General features: G+C 40.6%; 1 protein-coding gene across 5 annotated transcripts in view; it reads left to right on the top strand.

The window, feature by feature from the left end:
- DDR2 (discoidin domain receptor tyrosine kinase 2) overlaps window positions 1–20455 on the top strand; it is a 169236-nt gene that overhangs the window by 89765 nt on the left and 59016 nt on the right. For all 5 annotated transcript variants that reach the window (XM_053606316.1, XM_053606318.1, XM_053606315.1 and 2 more), the window contains one exon: window positions 10639–10747. In XM_053606316.1, coding sequence (XP_053462291.1) covers window positions 10666–10747 — 82 coding nt within the window. In that variant the 5' untranslated portion in view covers window positions 10639–10665. The remainder of the gene's footprint in view (window positions 1–10638; window positions 10748–20455) is intronic.

Raw genomic sequence — 20455 nt, 5'->3', positions numbered from 1 at the left:
AAAAACAACAATAAAACTCCACGTGGATTTTGGAGTATGATGTGTACAAACCCCAGGGTCACTCAGGAGTTCTATTCTCTGTTAGCCGCGTAACCTGATCCTCCTCCTCATTTCCTTCATGGGTGAAAACAAACCTCACCGAGTTGCTGTGAATATTGAATGAGATCATTCCTGTTAGGGGTTAGATAGACACTGAGCAGCTACGGTACTTCCAGGTGTGTATGGTCTTTGTGTGTTTGTTAGCTACTGGTCACTCTAATTCTAAGTAAAATAGAAAAATAATCACTGGTTTTGGAGATTCGTAGCCTGAAGCAAGCAACAGTTTCAAAAGTAAATTAGTCAACATTTCTTGACCACCTAGTAAGTTTGGCTTATTTCTGTTAAAAACCATTTTTGAGTGCATACTCTGTACAAGATTACTTTGGCAATATAAGAATGAGCCATTTTGAAGCTAATGATTAAATGAATAATTTTATAACAGTATTATGGAAGATCAAATAGAGGTAAATTTAGCATGTGTTTTGGTGAAGGGAAGAAAGAGGATGAGGTGTATGAAACATTCTTGTGGGAGGGACCAGGAAGGCAGTTATGGAGGGAAGACTGTTATGGCCAGTTACCCAGTAGGAAGGTACCATAAGACAGAATTATAGGATGCTTTTGCAAAAGACTGCTAGGAGAGGGTGGTTAACCCAGACAGTCCTGGGCCTCAGCACTCTTAACTAAAAAAGAAATTAATGAAGTTTATACTTTGGAGAAAGGAGAGTGTTCTTTTTCTTAAAGAGTAGCAACCTGCTAGGGTTGGGAAACATAGCCCAGGCCAGAAGCCAGATGTCAGACAGGCGTGCTTCAAAGGAGAGACAGAAGGGAAAAGAGTTTTATATTGAGTGGGCTGTCAAATGCATTAATGCATATTTAACAAGCTATGGGATGATTCATGAATATTCATGAAGGGGAATCATGCCCATGTAATTGTGCTTTATCTCTCCCATCCTGCCATGGCTGGGAGAGTTTAAGGTGTATATCTTATTTCCGTGATCCCCTTGGCTGAGAAGGGTCCATTCAGTTCGCAAACTACTTAGGATTTTATCTTTAGGTCACAGTCTTCTTTCTGGCTAAGATATTCCAGAAGCAGCCGTGATGACCAAACTTTATTTTGTTCCATCATTGATTGGATGGGGTGGCTTTTTGCCCTAGGTCCACCTGTGTCCTCAGTGGGAGCCTTATGGCCCAGAAGAGATTTAGAGCCATAAAATCCCCAAACCAATTAAACATTTTGGGCCAGATGGGAGTAGCGATAGACAGTTATTCCTTTATAATTCCTTAAAACCTTTTAAGCAATATAGTTGAAAACCAAAAGCCAAAAACATAGTGATAAAATTAACTTACCTGTAAGTATTGAGCTAATACTGGCTAAGTTTTAGTGACAGACGTGTAGCAATTGTTTATGTAAATGTAAGTATTTTGTTAAGACCATTCTGTCCCCTAAATTGGCCCTTCCAAGCTCACAGGCCTTCCTCTTCCATCCCTGGGCCCAGAGGGAGGAAGGCCTGTCTGCACAGTACCAGGGCAGTGGGAAGTATCACTGACAACGGAGGGCAAGCTGGGCCCAGGGAGATTTTAGATGAGGGAGATTTGTAGGCTTTGCCAAACCTTCTCTAGTCTTTAGGCTATTGTGACTCTGGTTTTCTTGGAAGTAAAATGAGAGAAAAATAACATTGATAATTTGAAAATTGAACAAGAATTTGGATTTCAAAATGGAAAAAGGAGACGCTTTCCTTAGGGAGTCAAATAAAAACATCACAAAGAAAATTATAACCTGTATTTATTTTATTTTATTTTTGTAGTCAAGAAATAACCAGGATTTAGCCCTCAATTTGGACAAATAATAAAAACAACTTTAAGAAAAGGACAGGCTAGGATTTAATAATGGAACTTTTTCCCCCCTGAGATTTATAATTAATTTTTTCTCTCTAGTTTCTCATTTTTATTAAGGACTAGGAACAACTTAATTTGCAAAATAAATTTTAGTCTTATTATACTCAGTTTGATTATTTACATATAGTAAGAATAGTTACTAGCTATAGGCTTCCTTTTTCAAAATTGGCTTTGTTGGAAACCTGCCTTCCTTTTAAAAAGGAATTTCAGGTTCTTTAAAGGTCTCTTGAGCTAACCCGAAGATTTCATTGCTTGTAGATACCTATATGAATTGTGAAATTCCTTTTTCCCCCTGAGGTACCTAAGTAACTTGAGATTTCTGGACCTGTTGGAAAGTGACAGTTTCATTTACCATAGACCAGGAAATGTTATTGATGACATATTAGGTCAGGTTCCTTCCACCCCACTGCCCATCCACAACCAGAGCTTTAATTGGCTTTATAAAAGTCAACCTAATTCCTCAAATCACTCTGGGCATATTTGAAAATATGCCATTCCAGTCATAGCCTTGGTAAAATAACTAGTATCTCTAATTCTGTCCTGTTATAAAAGAAAAATCAACTCTTGTTGAACTTAGGCAAATAACTCTATTGCCATAAAATAAGAACACTTGTGAATAGTTTCCAAATTCTGAAGAAATCAGAAATGTTTCAGATCGTTCATAAAATATACCACTTTTGTAAACTATAAATAGCTCAAAAGAAAGGGGAAAAGTTTTCTTGTCTTCTGGAAAACAGCATAAAAGAATTAGCAATGTTTTAAATAAATGGTTAAAAAAAGTAGTTCAGTCTCATGTAATTCTTATACTGCTTGAGACTACATTAGCAATCTTAATGACTACATCGTATTTTTTAATAAAGTAAGCCAGTTTCTTTAGAGGACAGTTAGCTGAGGTGTCTAGAAGTTAAATTTGAAGCAGCTTCAGTTTGAATAGAAGAAGCTTTCATAAAGAAACACACATGTTAATATTTGGAGCACACTATCCTTGAGTTCGTATGTCATAAGGTGCAGGACCTCGGTGTGGGGGTGGGGGCGAAGGAACTGGTGGCATTTTCATTGAGTCCAAATCAGAAAAATGGAAGAAGAGTTTGAAAACATTATTGGGGGACTTGTAGCCTGAAAATAATTCAGGATTCAGTCTAAATTATATAATCTCTAAAGTTAGTAGAAAACAGCTTTTGAGAAAAACTAAAGTAAATTAATAATTATCTGTGGATGATCAAAACTCTTAGAATGCACATAGTTAAATAAATAATTGACAAATAAAATTTGGTTATTTCTGTGGCATATAATAATTTAACATAATAACCATAATTATTATTGATAACACATTAAAGCATATCAGAATTTTAGGACTCTCATACAATTTTGGAACACATGCTAATAACCTGTTTACATAAAAATGTAACTCAAAGTTAAACACAGTTTCATATTTGACAATGCTTCCTATATAATTGTAATATATGAAATAAGTAAAATGTGTTTTTCTTAGATTTTCCTAATGTTTAGAGCTAATTTGAGTTCAAAAAGACAATTAGAAATTTTTTTTTTTTTTTTTTTTTTTTTGTAGAGACAGAGTCTCACTGTACCGCCCTCCGGCAGAGTGCCGTGGCGTCACACGGCTCACAGCAACCTCTAACTCTCAGGCTTACGCGATTCTCTTGCCTCAGCCTCCCGAGTAGCTGGGACTACAGGCGCCCGCCACAACACCCGGCTATTTTTTTGTTGCAGTTTGGCCAGGGCCGGGTTTGAACCCGCCACCCTCGGCATATGGGGCCGGCGCCCTACTCACTGAGCCACAGGCGCCGCCCGACAATTAGAAATTTTGAGTTTGGAAAGTTTGTCAAATATCAAAGGTTTAAAACGCTTTTGTTATAAAATAGGATTATAGGTTACTATAAAATAGTCATTTAGACAAAGTGATAATTTAAAAAATTTTAACCACATGAGAGAAAAACACAATTAAATTCAAGAAGGGGGAAGGAAGGAGGGGCAGAGGGGGTTCGGTAAACTCCCACATAACGGGTACAATGTAGGGGTATCTGGCACACAAGGACTCACTCAACTACAACTCAGACTTTATCTTACCAATGCAAACAGTGTAACCTAATCGTATGTACCTTTATGTTTATTGGAAATTAAAACAAAATAATAGTATCATGCCTTAAGTCAATACTACACTGTCTTGATTACTGTAGTTTTATTTTAAGTCAGTAAGTCATAAAGCCAAGTAGTTGGGTCCTCAACTTTATTCTTTTAAAAAATTATCTTGGCTGTAGTATGACTTTTAAAAATATATCTTTACAACCTGATACTTTTTAAAGATAACTTTTGAGATAGTCTCAATTAGGGATTTTCTCATGGTTGTTCCTAATTTCAGATGAGAACTCAGCTGTTTATTGCAGCACAATTCACAATGGCAAAGATGTGGAATCAACCCAAGTGCTCATCAATTCATGTGTGGACTAACTAAATGTGGTTTATGTAAGTCATAAAAAGGTGAATTAATGCCTTGTGCAATAATTTGAATGGCACTGGAGACCGTTATCCTAAGCGAAGTATCTAAAGAATGAAAAAACAAGTACCACGTGTACCCACTATTAAATCTGAACTAACAGATGAGCACACAGTGCACAGAGGGAAGCAAAACTCAGTGGAAATCAACCAAGGGGAACGAGGAAGAAGAAGATGGGTGAAAAACCTACCTAGTGGGTACAATGAACACTATTTGGGCGATGGGCACTCTTATAACCCTGACTCAAGGATTACCAAAGTGATAAATGTAACCAAAACATTTGTACTCCATAACATTGTGAAATGAAAAAATTAATTAGCTGGGAGTGGATGGGGCTCATGCCTGTAATCCCAGCACTCTGGGAAGCCGAGGTGGGTGGATTGCTTGAGCTCATGAGTTCGAGATCAGCTTGAGCAAAAGGAAAAGACCATCTCTAAATAATAACCAGGCATTGTGGCCGGCATCACAATGGTAGGTAGTTTCAGCTACTCAGGAGGCTAAGGCAAGAGGATCACTTGAGCCCAGGAGTTTGAGGTTGCTGTGTGCTATGATGCCACTGCACTTTACCAAAGGTGACAAAGTGAGACCCTGTCTCAAAAAAAGGCAAAAAGATTAGTAGTCCCAGCTACTCAGGAGGCTGAGGCTTATACCCAGGAGTTTGAGGTTGCTCCAGGGGTCCTCAAACTGCAGCCCACTGGCCACATGAGGTGGTGTGATTGTATTTGTTCCCATTTTGTTTTTTTACTTCAAAATAAGATTTGTGCAGTGTGCATAGGAATTTGTTCATAGTTTTTTTTTTTTTTTCTATAGTCGTCCTTGCAATGATCTGAGGGACAGTGAACTGACCCCCTGTTTAAAAAGTTTGAGGACCGCTGCAGGATGACACCACTGTACGCTAGCTTGAGTGACAGAGCAAAACCCTGTCGAGGGAAAAAAAATAATCCCAAAACCCAGACCTTTAATGGTGGAGAGTCTTGTTTTTTCATAAAAGATGGTTTGCATTAGTCATTTTAAAAAATGTTAAAGAAATATACCTTGAGGCAGAACATTTATAATCTCTTTAGTCCATTTTGAAAGTAAAGGTTTTACATATTAAAAGCCAAACTGATAGCTTTAGAGAAGTTTGGGTTAGAGGTTGTTAGAGATAGACAAAAGAGTGAAAGAAAAAAAGGAAACAAATTGGGATACTGAAAGGACAACCCCCCCCAAATTTAAATACATTGTCCCATATCTTCTCTGGTTAATTTATTAGCTCTGTGAATAAATCTGTTTAGTTAGGCAGCTGTATCCCATTCCAAGTGCTAGAGCTGTTATCATCGTACGACATTTTTAAACAGAAGAAACAAAAACCCCAAAAGCAAAGGTCAACATATGGAGCAATTTTTTTTTTTAAAACTAGTTGAGAAGAAAAACAACTATTTAGAAGCGGAAATGGAGAGAGGTAAGAAAGAAGAATTGACTCTAAATATTTCACGTGCCATTTATTTTTTTGTTTTGGAGTCTCTTTTAACTTTAAATCATTCTCTTTAAGGGAGGCTAGGGGAGAGTTTTGACCCCATTTGGAAAACTGAGAGCACCAATTATAGCATTATCTTCGCTGTTTTTCGAAGGGTTGATAGCCTCTGTTTTAATGGAGTACGCCAACTGTAGAGGTCTCCTAGATTTTATTGTGGTCCACAAAGCTTTAAATCATTTTAGATTTCAAACATTTACAAGAATTTTTTATAGCTTTTTAAGCATGTTAATCACTAGCGTCTCTGATGCAATGGATCACAGATCATTTTCTCAGAACTAAAGTTTTTATAGCTGCACTTGTTGCTGGACCAAGAGTCCATATGCCTGTCACTCAAGCCAATCAATGGAGAAGCAGATGATAGATCAACAACTTCACTTTATTTATAGAAAAGCCAGCAATTCTGGAGAACACAGCGTATCTCCTCAAAGAGCTGCTCTGCTCTCCTGTTTCCCTTTGTTCCTTTTATACTCTTAAGAGCAGCATCAGTAATGTTATTAACCATCATAGTATGCGTTAAACAGATTCTTCCTCATAGGTTACAAGGTTACAAAACATCCCTGTATCTTAAAGTGGTTATATTGTCTAAGCATTCCCACTAAATCCATAGTTAGTTATTACTTTACTAAGTGTATTACCAAGTGCACGAAATTCTCTGGGTCCTTGACTGGTACCATGTTCCTTGGAGTGTCCAGTCTCTTAGTTGTATCTGTGACAGAAGGCCTTGCAGGTGAATAAATAACTACAGATGGTGATGAAGGGCCTGTCCAGCATTGCCCTGTGTGTGATGGGGATTTTGGATAACTGTGGCTACCATCACACTTAGCTTTATGGGTGTCCTCCCCAGGTGCTGAAACATGAGCGTCCTCAGAAACCCATATGGACCAGGTAAATCCAACTAGGTCCCCCCCACCCAACCCAGGACCTATAAAAACATTCCCTCCAGGGTTCAGAATGGAGTGAGTCAGAGAAACTGGGGTAGTTCCCTTCAAAAATGATGTCTCCTCTGGGGTTTGAAAGGAGGAAAATGGAACTGGAGAGAAATGAAAGGGAGGGGTGGAGAGAAATAAAGCCTCTGATATCCTCATCCTAAAAGTGGAAGATACTAGACCCAGAGGAGCTTACATGAGTTCTCCTAATGAGGTCACAGAGACAACTGAGGTATCATCAGGCTTGTGCAGATTCCAGTGTGTTAAATTCTGATCACCTTTGGAGGAAACTGGGGTTCTCCCTGGGTCCTTTAGTTTCGCCATTTGTTAACTATAAAATGAAATTGATGAGGTTTATACTTTGGAGAAAGAGGGGCTTTATTTCTCACCAGGAGTAGCAGTCCGCCCAGCTACCATTCCAACAGGGTGGGAAGCAGAGCCCAGGCTGGAAACCAGACACATGTGCTTCAAAGGAGAGACAGAAGGGAACTGGGTTTTATGCTGAGCAGGTGGTCAAGTGCACATACTCAACAAGCAATGGAATGGTTCATGAATATTCATGAAGCAGGGTGGTCAAGTGTACATATTCAACAAGCTATGGGGCGGATCATGAATATTCATGAATCAAGGTGGTTAAGTGTACAATTCAACAAGCTATGGAGCGGATTATGAATATTCATGAAGGGAAATTATACGTATGTAATTGTGCCATAGCCTCCCAGCCGGTTGTGACTGGGAACTCAGTTTTCAGGTGTTTCTGGGGTTCCCTTGGCCAAGAGGGGTCCATTCAGGTAGCTGGGGGCTTCGGGTTTTATTTTTAGTTCGGAACACTGACTTAATGGCTGCTCACCAAGAGCTCAGGTCTTTGTGGAACCACGTCTGGATCATGGTCATGAGCTGGTGCTAGGCTATAGCCAAGAGCAATGTCTCCAGGATCTGCCTGTGTGTTTCTTCTGGGCGGTTTGTTTGGGAATTCATCTACGGAAACACAGTGTTCCTGCTGCTGCCAGAAAAGACCCAGGCACACTGAGACGTGTATTTTATTCTATCCACATCAGTGCTGTGAACCCGTGACCGTCTCCTCCGCCATCAGTGGATCACACACCCCCGACTCCCCACCCTGGGATCCCTCGAGTCTTTTGTGTTTGGTCCGTTTTGGCTCTATCTTCTTCAATTAAAACCATCTGAATATCTGACCTAGAAATTGTCATGGAGAGCTTCTGTTTCCTAGAAAAACTACCTTCTCTGTGTTAACCTCTTACTCCATCCCCATTACTGCCTATCAAAATCTTGCCCACCCTTCAAGAACCTAATTAGGTGCTTATTTTTTTTTCAGCAAAGCCTTCCCCAATCGCTCTAGCTTAAAGAGTTTCTTCTGTCTTTATAGCATTGTGTCACATACAATTTCTGACAGTGGACCCCCATGCTTGGTTTATTATTAACAATAAGTTCCCTTAATGTTACCTGGAAGGAACTTTATTTTAAGTAAACTTTTTATTCCACTTTTATTAAATGGTTTTATATTTACAAAATCATTGTGAAGACTGTACATAAAATTCCTGTATCTACCATACCCATTTTCCCCATCACCAACATCTCATAGTAGTATAGTACATTAGTCAAATAAATGAACTGATACTGACGCATGAACTACAGTCCATACTTTATGCTGATTTCCTCAGTTTTTCTTTAATGTCCTTTTTCTGTTCTAAGATCCCATCCAGGATATAACATTGTATTTAGTCATCACATCTCCTTAGGTTCCCTTTGCTGTGACGGTTTCTTAGACTTTCTTGTTTTTGATGACCTGGGTAGTTTTGAGGATTACTCATCAGGAATTCTGTAGAATTTCTCTCAGTTGGTATTTGTCTGATGGTTTTCTTATGAGTAGACTGGAGCAATCATTTTTGGAGAAGACCACAGAGGTAAATTGCCATTCTCATGACCTCAGTGTAAGACACATACTACCAATATGACTCATCAATGTTGATGCTGACTTGGTCACCTGGCTTGAGGAAATGTTTGTTAGATTTCTCCAAGGCAGAGTGACTCTTTTTTCATTATCCGTTTTCATACTGTACTCTTTTTTCCTTTTTTTGAAACAGTCTCACTATGTCACCCTAGGTAGAGTGCCGCGGCGTCAAAGCTCACAGCAACCTCAAACTCTTAGGCTTAAGCGATTCTCTTCCCTCAGCCTCCCCAGTAACTGGGACTACAGGCGCCTGCCACAACGCTCGGCTATGTTTTTGTTGCAGGTGTCACTGTTGTTTAGTTGGCCCGGGCAGGGTTCAAACCTGCCAGCCTTGGTGTATGTGGCCGGCGCCGTAACCACTGTGCTATGGGTTCTAAGCCTTCAAACTGTACTCTTTGGGAGAATGTTATGGGCAGCTTACACTTAAGGAGCTTCTGTTTCCTAGAAAAACAGAAGGGTGGTAGTAATGCCTCATCTTCTTAAGAGTGGATGATCTACATAAGTTATTTGGAATTCTTCTCTATAGGAAATATGTCTGTTCTCCCCACTCATTTCTTCACTCATTTATTTTTATTTATTTATTTTTTTAGAGACAGAGTTTCACTTTGTCACCTTTGGTAGAGTGCCGTGGCATCACAGCTCACAGCAATCTCTAGCTCTTGGGCTTAGGCGATTCTCTTGCCTCAGACTCCTGAGTAGCTGGGACTATAGGCACCCGCCACAATGCCTGGCTATTTTTTTATTGCAGTTTGGCTGGGGCTGGGTTCGAACCCTCCACTCTTGGTATATGGGACCGGCGTTCTACTCACTGAGCCACAAGCACCATCTTCTTCACTTATTTATTTACACTGGCATGAACTCAAGGATATTTATTTTGTACTTGGTTGCCCAAATTGTTCCAGCTTTAGCTATTGGGAGCTCTTTCGGTTGGCTCCTCTATCTCCTTAATGTACCCCCATTGTCTTTCTCAATTTCTGGCACTAAATGGTACTCTAGGCTCATCTTGTATATATACTATTCCAGTCCTAGAATCAGCCATTTTCCCAAGGAACTTTGGTTCCTTTTATTGGAAAATAGTTTTATAAGATCTGGACATTAGGTTTGCTTCTTGCTAATGAGGTGTCATTGCTTCTAGGCCTTTTTTGCTGATAAAACATATAGTACATGTGTATACTCACCCATGCACGTCGTATATACACATAACCTATAAGTATTCTTATGTGTAACTATCTGGATCTCTATTAAAATAAGCATAAGTTCATACTGATATCTCTAAGTCTAATCTGTGATTACATACACCATTCTGAGGAAACTAAAAAGACAGAATCCTAGGTACCACTCCAGAGGTAATGAATCAGGATAAATATTGGACTTACCTATTTCAAAAGGCAAATATGCTAAAATTATTGAATGCTTTTCTTGGTTGAATGCTAGAATCAATATCAAAATTATAAGCACATTGGTTGACATAATAAATATAAGTTATACTTTACCGCTGTTCACCATACGGGTATTTATCTTAGCCAAACTTTGTCACCTGACTATAATATTGCCAATTTTAATTTCGTGAGTGTACTATCTAATAGTAGGAGATTGTTGGATGTGCCATTCAGCTCCCAAAGTCTATGATTCAAAGTCCTAAATAGAGAAGTGGACACTGCAGGAACCCAGAATTAACTGTGAAAATGGTGCTCATTCATGTTGGTGGGATCTGCTTCACTTATGCCCTTTTCTCTTTCTCTCTCTCTTTTTTTGCATGTTTGGTGGCCTGCAGACTCCAGTTCCAACACCACCTTCTGAGATGATCCTGATTCCCAGAATGCCCTTGGTACTGCTCCTGCTGTTGCCTATCTTGAATGCTGCAGAAGCTCAGGTTAATCCAGGTAACACCGCTCTTACTCAGCTGCATGCTGGAAGACCAGCAGAACATGTTCCCAAGATCAATGTTCATCTTGGGCAAAGCCCTACCAAAAGGGCCCAATAGCTCTTAAAAAAAAAAACAAAAAACAAAACTCCATGGTGAAGCATGGCCAAACCAGAAACAGAAACTAATGTACTTTATATATTAATAATATTATATATGACCTGTTGAATATTGTTTAACATTTTAGAGTAAGATGAGCATTTTTTAAAAATAGGAGGTGGGAGAAGCAACCATTTGCTTCTCCCTTTTCTGGGAAAGCCTGAAGGAGAGAATTTTTAAGTGCTTTAGAGAATGTCTGCAGGTTGGTTTACCAGTTGTTTCTTGCTGGCTCAGGCCTGGATGTTACTTGCACGTATGTCCTAGTGTGCTTTTGGTACCCAGGTCCTGTGGAATCTCAGGCAGATTCTCCTTCCAACAGGGGATGGCCATGCTTAAAATAGATATGTTAGGGAACTCTTTTAAGCCAATTTTTTTATTACTTGTATTTTTAAACTTAAAGTACAGGAATGCTGCTTAACATCCTATCCACAGCTCAGTGTGTTAAAACATGCATTTATTTTGCTAGTGGTTGGGCTTGCGTGAACTGTTCTCTGGTCCTTCTTGATTCACTTGTGTATCTGGGAGTCAGCTGGCTATTGGCTCACATAGGATGGCCCTGGCTCTGATGACTGGGGCAATCTTGTTGTGTTCTGTTCCATCCTCCAGCAGACTAGCCTGGGTATGTTTTCATGGAAATTTCACAGGACCAGAGCAGAAGTGGGAACATTCAAGTATTTTTCAAGTCACTGCCAGAAAATCTTTGCTATGTTTTATTGGCTAAAGAAAGTCACATGGTCAAGTGCAGCATCAGAAAGGAAAGTGCAAAAAAATCACGTGGTCAACTCTGGATACAGGGGTGGGTGAAGAATTGGAGTTTTTTTTTGTTTTTGTTCTGCCACAAGTATAAATACAGAGAAGTATACCTAGCTTAAGTGTTCAGTTTGATGAATTTTACAAACAATACATCCATGTAAGCAGTACTCAGGTTGAGAAACAGAACTTCACTTCAAAAATTCTATTCTTGCTCTTCCCAGCCCCAAAGGTACCCAGTACCCTGCTTTCAACACCATTGGTTAATTTTGCCCATTTTTGTACTTTGTATAATTGAAATCATATGGTGCATCTTTGTGTCTGGCTTTTTTCACTCAACATTTTGTTCATGATCTTCCTCCTATCGTTGCGTGCAATTGTCAACCGTTCATTCTTATTGTTGTAGGTATGACTTTGTTTGAACGCTTTGTTTAGCCAGTCTACTGTCGAAGTAGAGTTGGATAGTTTCCAGTGTGGGCCTATTATGAATAAAGCTCTCCTAATCATTCTTGCACATAACTTTTGGTAGAGGTATATTCTCAGTTCTCTAGGGTATACACCTAAAGGAGGAATTCCTGGTCCATACATAGCATATGATCTACTGTTCTGCATAATGCAAAGAATTTTCCAAAGTGATTAACCAACTTACCATCCCACATCAGTAGATGAGCATTTCAGTTGTTCTCTGTATTCAGATTCTTGAGGGTGCTTTCATTTTGTCCTCATAGCATAAGGCTACATTTGTGAAAAATGCTTACTCTCTTCCCCTTCACTAAATTTTCATATGCACAGGCTTCTTTATACCTCAATAGGAAATAATGATCAAAGCTCCTTTAAAGTGAAAGAATTATTGTTTGAATGAGTCCTGTACCTTGTCACTACTTTCTCGTAATAACGTCAGCTGGTGTGTCTGAGACCTAAACTTGCATACCATTTTTTCATTTGTTTGCTCTGTAATCTTCTTATCCAGTTGTTGAGGTTTGATTGCCTCCTACTACATTCTCCCTACTTTGAGCTCCACGAAAGAGTGGAGTGCTGTGAGTGGATAGAGGGGCAGGATGTTTTGGTGCTCTGTGCACTCATGTAGACTGGCATACCACGAGGGCATTTAAAGGACAAAACCAAGACAGCTAGCCTTCTGTCTTAGAGGACACAGCGTAGCCCCCTGGAGAAGAAAAGGGTCTGTTTGAAGACAGCAAATAGACATCTTAATTGTTAAATTCTATTTCTAATGTCAGATATTTCTGTTGGCTCTTTCTGCCTGGGAAAAAGAAACAGGTCTTGATTTGTAAAGATCTTTAGGGGAACATAGACCATGTTGTTGGGCTAATCCTCCTCTTTGCTGTTTCTTCCTGTTTATACAAGTTAAACCAGAGGTAAGAATTTGAGACAGATGAGAAATTTTCATTCATTGTCAGTGTCAAAGGGAATCTTAGGGCTTGCTTATTGTTAAGCATAGAGTAGGTGCATAATAAATGTATATTGATTTACAGATGACTCTCAGCATTCTTTGCTGGTATCTACTGAAACACTAAAGATGACCGAAAGTACTGAAAGAGTAAATTCCTGGTCACTTTCCCCACAGGTTGGGCATGTGGTATAATAGAGGCTTAAGTGAATCATATATATAGCCAATTGTTAAATTTATTTAATAATATATTTTACTTGATTATTGGATATCAAATATTTGTTGGCAAATAGTAACTGGGCTGGGCATTAAATTCAATTAATAATATAAAATAAAACAAACTCATTATTTTAAGCTCTTTGCTGAAGACATTACAATGACTACTGGTCAATGAGCCTTCAGTATTTAGCATGACTTTGTTGATGAGAGAGATAGTGAATATATAAAAAGGTCAATCTTGGTGTCTCAGCAGACTCCAAGAGAGGATGAATCATCTTTGTATTTAAATAAATTTTCTATTATTCGAGACCATAAGTGTCCTACAGGTGTCATTCCCTGGAAGTTGCAGGGCAGTGGTAGTGTGACATAGACGGCTGGCTAAGCCAGAATGATCACAGAGCTGCTGGCTCTCTGCTAGAAACCCGAGGCCACTGGCCTTTTAGCAATTGACTTGTACAGCAGGAGGTGAGCAAAGGGCAAGTGAGTGAAGCTTCATCTGTATTTACAGCTGCTCTCCATTGCTCGCATCACTGCCTGAGCTCAGACTCCTGGCAGATCTGTGGCAGATTCAGTTCTTATAGGAGCATGAACCCTCAATACCCTACATATCTAGGTACTGAGCTCCCTGTGAGAATTGAATGCAGTGTTTTTCAACCTTCTTTTTTTATCTCATGGCACACTTGAACTTGTAGTTAAACTTCTGTTGCACATTTAAATTATGTCGATCAAAGAAAAAAGAGTTAAAAATAAAAAAGAATATACTTACTGTGCTTTGAACTTCTTTTGAAAATAATTTAATGATCTTTAAAAATTTTTGCACCTAAGATCCTCTCACAGCACACTGGTTGAAAAACACTGATCTAAGGCTTGATGCTCTGAAGCAGAGCTGAGGTGGTGAGAGGGGAGAGGCCGCACACACAGATTACCATCAGCAGAGAGACTTGATTGCACAGAGACCATAATAAATCCATTGCATGCAGACTCATATCAGATGTCCCCACCCTACCCCTGCCAGTCTGTGGAAAATTTGTCTTCCACAATATTGGTCTCTGGTACCAAAAAGGTTAGGGACTGCTGCTCTTAAAGCATCTGAATTTTGGCAAAGCAGGTGGTGATGAAAGTGATGTTAATGAATAGTAATGGAGAAGGTGGCATTGTCAGTGGGGCCTGTGGTATGGGCCATGCTTGCCTACATGGGGAATGGTGACTTGCGGGTGTGTATACACAGCCCTGAAGTGTACACAGAGTACTCAGCTGCCTTTCAGCTGCAATAGTGTGCCAGGAACTAGGGCCTAATGAGGGTCGATCCAATGGGGAAGCTATTGGAAGAATTTCTTATGTCCAAGTTGTGAGTCAGAAATATTATTTAGCTAGGGACATTCACGTCAAAAAATCATACCAACAATTTCTGAAAATCATTTCTGACAAATATCACCAAATGATTTGAATATTATGAGAATATTATGATGAATGATTTGAAGTTAACTTAGAAGAAAAAGTATTTAGCTTACTTATTTTGAGTAAAACCCTCATTATTATCTTGGCTTGGTCATAAATTAGTTGTGGGATATTGAACAAGTTGCTATATGGCTCTTTGTACTTCCTTAATCTTTGCACCTGTAGTAAGATGAAGGTGAATTAGATAACGTATGAGATGCTCTCTGCTGTGAAATCACTGCGATTTTATGGTGTGGGGGCATTATTGCCTCTACTGGGTAATTTAACAGGCTTTGAGCTTGGAAGTATAGCCCCTAAACTTGTACGGCTATTTTTTGTAAGAAAGGCCACTTGTTCCCAACTCACTGACACTTCCCAGCTTCAGAGGTCTAAAGTGTAAACTTCAGTAGAATCTTGCCTTTTGGGCTAAACAATAGGACATGGCAGATAAATTCTTTTGTTAAATTTAAGATCAAACTCTTGCTGTGGCAGGTGAGTCCAGAAACCCTGTTCCAGCTTGACCTCAAGAATTTCATAGCACTAGAAACTGTTCTGCTTTAGGTTTTGTTTTGTTTTGTTTTTTTTTTTTTGTTAAAGCAATGGAGCCCTTTGGTTTTGTTTTGTTTTCTTCCTAGAAGTGGGTCCCCTAAGAGGCATTTCAGGCAGAAGAAATAGCATGTGTAATGTCTGTGGGGAGGGAGAGGTGATGTGGTGGATGGAGAGGAATGAGTGAGAGATTCAGAGGGGCTGTGTAGGGAACCTCTTCCCCTGGAGGGTCCTTGGGTCAAGTTTCCTCTCATTTCCAGCCTGGGCTGGAGCTTCCAGACTAGTTAGGAGAGCTAAGGACATCTCTGTGGAAAAGGGAAGTCTTTAGACTCCACAGTCACGTACAAGAATACACTGGGCTGTAGTATTTGTTTGACCAGACACAAGGTCAGTCTTCTCTACATACAACCACCATTTCATACAATCACTGTTTTGGTGGCCAGCAGGGGACGAGCACCTTATGTTTTCCAGGTAGGAGGATGCATAGAAATATTCTGATTATCCCAAAAATGTAGCCCAGCGGTGTGAAGTCCCGGGAGCCAACTAGAGGACTGATGTGTGTAAAGAGCACAGGGGCAGTTGGCCTCATTCTCTTGACTTGGCCTGTGATGGCTTCTTGTGCCAGGGAAAGGGAGAAAAACCCCTACTCCCTCTCAGGCAGACGGGGCATTTAGGATCCATGGCACAGAGCCAGGGCAGGGCAGAGGTGGGGTGTGCCATTTCCATACCACGTTTTCCCCTCAGAGGCAACAAGCAACTTGCCACTAGATTGGAGACCTAGGGGAGGGAGCTGGCCCTCCCTTAGTATCCAGAATATTTTTGCTTTGAAAAAGAGGGGCAAAGGCATTCAGGGTTTGGGATTCGGAGAGCAGAAACTCTTCTCCTCCTGGCCCTGACTTTGTTTTAGATTCATCATGGTGGTTTTTGTTTTTTCCAGCATTAACTCAATGCCGGTGTATTCTCACTTAGCGTCTAGGCAAAGGGAATTCTAGACTATGCACGTTGGAATGGACCTTAGGGATATTTAAGTCCCTCTTCCTCATTTTACAGATAAGGGAACTAGGAGTCAAAGCAGGTGAGTGATTTGCCCACACTGGTACATTTGGCTGATGGTAAAGCTGGGACAGGGACCCAGGGGTGCTAGGCTCCCAACCCTAGGTCCATCTACCATACTACCTGGCCCCTCAGGAAGCAATGTGAGGAAACGATCTTCTTCTAAAAATCATATTAGCTGTACAGCCTCATGGTTTCCTTTCTGCAACTTCTAATGTGCATTTCTGGGGGTGAGAGGTAATTGAGGTTTGAGGGACAGCCTGAGGCCAAAGAATAGAGTAAGACTAACAGGGTCATAAAGAACTCTTACCCAGAAGCTTAGTCCTGTTATCATGCTGAATGAGGAAGGCTGGACCTAGAAGGCCTTCAGCTCTAGCAAAGAAGCTGCAGTGCCTGGGATGTTTTGATTCCTGTCTGCGCCAAGCTCTCTCTTTATCCTCATCCCCTTGCCCTCCACCAAGGCTGATATGTGTGACTTCACCTCCACACATTTCTAAAGTGGAAAATCATTCTTGTTTTCCTGGATTCTCATCATTTATGTCCCCAAAGATGTGCTGAGAGGGCTTATGAGGCCTTATCTATTAATGAGATTGTGGTGCAGGTTTCAGGTTTCTGGAACCAAGCCTGAGGTGCTCATGCTGTGTGAGTGTGCACGTGTGTGCTCATGTGTGTGCATGCATGTGCATGCTGGATGGCCTGAGCAGGGCCCTGGGAGGGAGATAAAAAGCTGGGAAGAGACCTCCCTGGTAGACTTTCTCTTGAGCAATGCTCAATGCTGCCCACGTGGGCTCTTTCTTTTTTCATTTTTTTTTTCTTTATTAAATCATGGCTGTGTACATTGATATATTCATGGGGCATCATTCACTAGCTTCACAGACCGTTTACCAAGTTTCACATATACATGGGCTCTTTCTTGCTTGTATGTTTGTTTGTTGAGTCTAGCCTGGAGATGGCCTCTGGTATCCTTTTTGCCAGTATAAGAATTTTTGTCTGGGAAAAACTGAAACTCATCTGCCCCTTGACCCTCTTCATTTGTGCCCAGTAGAGAGAAGCACCAATCAATATTCAATGAACACTTAATATATTCCAAGTACCATTTTAAGGGGTCTCAACAAATTTAATCTTTGCCATGATCTTATGAGTAAGTAGTATTAATATTATTATTCCAGTTTTACAGAGGAGAAATTTAGGCTCCAAAGCATTAGGTAAGTGATCCCAGCTTATAGATGTAGCCAAGTGGCAGAACCAGGGTCAGACCCAGCTGTAGCAGCAGGCCCTTGACTCTGCCCTAGGCCACCTGTGCAGGGAGAGAACACCAAGGCCTGGGCTCAGTTCATGGGCCAGCTACGAATGGGCTCCAGGGCCCTATGAACACCCTAAATTGTATCCTCAATTTAATGTGCAAAGGCAAAAGTACATTTTCCAAAGAAGTTCTTTAACTATTATCAGATCCCCAAAGGGTTCTGGGAAAATCCAGAAAAGGGTAAGAATGATTGATTTAATCTAGTCTGAAAATGGGGGAATACGTTCAGGAAGATAGAATGATGGGAGAAAACATGTTTGGAAAGACTGTTACCAGCTGTGACTTTGAATCCAGCCTCTGCCACCTACTAGCTGGGTAAGATTGGCCATATTTTCAGCTTCTTTGAACTCAGTCTTCTCATCTATCTCTGACTACTACCTCAAGGGCTCCTAGGTGGAGGACATATATTAAGCACTTAGCATAGTTTCAAATACACAGAATATGATCAATAAGTGCTAGATCCTCTTTCCTTTCCCCTCGTTTTATATACTGTGTTGTAATAATGGCAGGCTTCACAGGCCTTTTTGTTACTCTATCCCAGCGGTTCTCAACCTGTGGGTTGCCACCCCTTTGTGGTAACAGTGAAAATACACTGTGGCATTAGGAAGGTTGAGAACCACTGCTCTATACTGTCTTCCATATTTTAACTTATTTAGAGTATACTTTAAACAGAGTTTTCACACTTCTTGGCCCTTATGTCTTAGAATAAAGGTTTCCAAATTCATCTGCTGCACAAACACAGCTTTAACCAAAAAGCCAGCTGAATGCCCTATCTATTCTAAAACTTGGGCTTGGTTCTGTCATCTTCCCCTCTAAGGCCTGGATTCCTAGCTTGTAGAAGGGGGTCTAATGAGTTGCAAGTCATATGAGAAGGAATAGAGCTCTACTTCCTTGTGGTCAGTAGGCACGGGGGCCCAGGCACACTTGGCCTTCCTGAGTCTAATCCTTAGGGCTAGGAATAAGCTCATGGGGCTGCAAGAAGAGCACCACACAGGCCTTTTCCTGTATCTCTTAGTTTTCACCACCCCTGCAGAGCTCTGGTTTGCTTGGGGCTTCCATGTGGAAAGACCGAGTCTTCAGGAGAACCAACAATGTAGGAATAGGCAAGGAAACAGCAGTGACCCTGGTGTCTGTACAGTCCTGCCATTGGAGCCATCAGGGCCATATGTCACTGCTGCTTCATTCACATACTTGCTTGTCGTTGCCTTTCCTAAAAGCTCACAGGAATGCTAAGGGCTTGAAGAAAGCAGGATCAAGATATATAATATAGAGATATAAGTATGTGATAGACATAGATGGATATAGATATAAAATAGGGCAAGGATATAAAAAAGATAAATATTGTATATAATATTTATGTGCATTTGTTTATTTATGTTCATGGGTTACCCAATCAGGTCAAATCTCCAGTGTCATGCTAGGTGAAAGTGTGCGAGTGAGCTCAGGCCAGAGGGATTGGCCAGGCCAGGTGGAAAAAGGAAGGGAGAGCTTTTGAACATAAGAAAAGGCACAAAGGCACAAAGAGAAAAACAGGAGGGTGAGATGGTCATTGAGGGGTCATGCGGTGTTAGAAAGCACATAATCTTGAGATCCTTGATGTGCAACAAATGCTTCATGACCAAAGGCCTTGTCTTTACCCAGTGGTAAAAAATGCCTCATTCTCCTCCCCAGGGTGCAGCTTCCTTTTACTGTCATATTCCAACAAATCTTGCAACCAGGATGTTCTAAAATTTAGACAGGCAATAAACTTCCCTGGTTCTCTCTGTCCAAGTTGTCCTCCCACCTGGTGGTTCTTGACTCCCAGAGTCGAGCTGTAGACTGTGGGTGCTGACAGGAGGGTGTGCTGACAGCGGGGCATGGTGACAGGACCATGGAGATGGAAATCAAGAGAGGTAGATTCTACTTCCAGCTCTGTCACACTCTGGCCTTGTGTCTGGAGGTGACTCCCTGCACCTCACTTTGGTCGTTTAGAAAATGGCGACAATGACTTTGCTGTCAGAACTTCACAGTGTTACTGTGTGGGATGAAATGAAGTAATGGGCATGGATGGGCTTTGGATAATTCAATGCAAGTATCAAGGATTGTGATTTGTTACTGTTGGAAGAAAAGCAAATTAAAATAATCCAAGCATCACAAAACAATAGTTTTTATCAGGCAGATGTTGGGAGAGGAAAGAGAAAAAAACCATTAGATTCTCCTGTGGTCCCCCTGAGAGACTCAAGTTGCCTTTGGGGAATGGAGCTTCCAATAACCCTGAACTCTGGCCATCTTAACTCCAAGGGAACATGGGACTCTATGCCTTGGCCAAGCATATCCATTACAATGTGTTTTTCTGGGGAGAATAGTGTGGTTGTTGACTTAGTGCTTGGTCATAGCCAGCAGGTCTCTGAAGAGCATGGATGTGGCAAGATAGGCCTCCCAGAAATTTCTGGTGGTTTGGACACATATGCAATAAAGTAAAGGAAATGTTAAAACATTCAAACAGTGAGGTTTTTTGTTTTAAACGAGCTTAAGTGGGAGGTAATAAGCTATTAAAAAAATATGCAACACCCCCACCCCACCCCCACTTCAAAGATTTTTATGACTTTGATCTTTGTCTTATTTGGTGTAGTAATGATCCCTTGTGTACCCATGACCAGTACCTATTGCAGTGGTTGGCTTATAAAGGCAATAAATAAAGGTTTGAGGAATAAGGAGAGGGAAGGAAGAAAGGAAGTCAAAGAACTCCCAGGCTTTTCTGTATTTTTCTGCAAAAAAAAGGATTCCAATGTGAGACTTGATCTCAGAAAGATGTCGGGAAGCCAAGAAGGAACCCAGGGGAATAGCGTCTCTTTAAATGATGGGGATGTTAA

Source organism: Nycticebus coucang, chromosome 10 (genome assembly GCF_027406575.1).
Source record: "Nycticebus coucang isolate mNycCou1 chromosome 10, mNycCou1.pri, whole genome shotgun sequence".
Taxonomy (NCBI): Eukaryota; Metazoa; Chordata; class Mammalia; order Primates; family Lorisidae; genus Nycticebus; species Nycticebus coucang.
The sequence above is the reverse complement of the archived record's forward strand: the minus strand, read 5'-3'. Positions and strand labels throughout refer to the sequence as shown.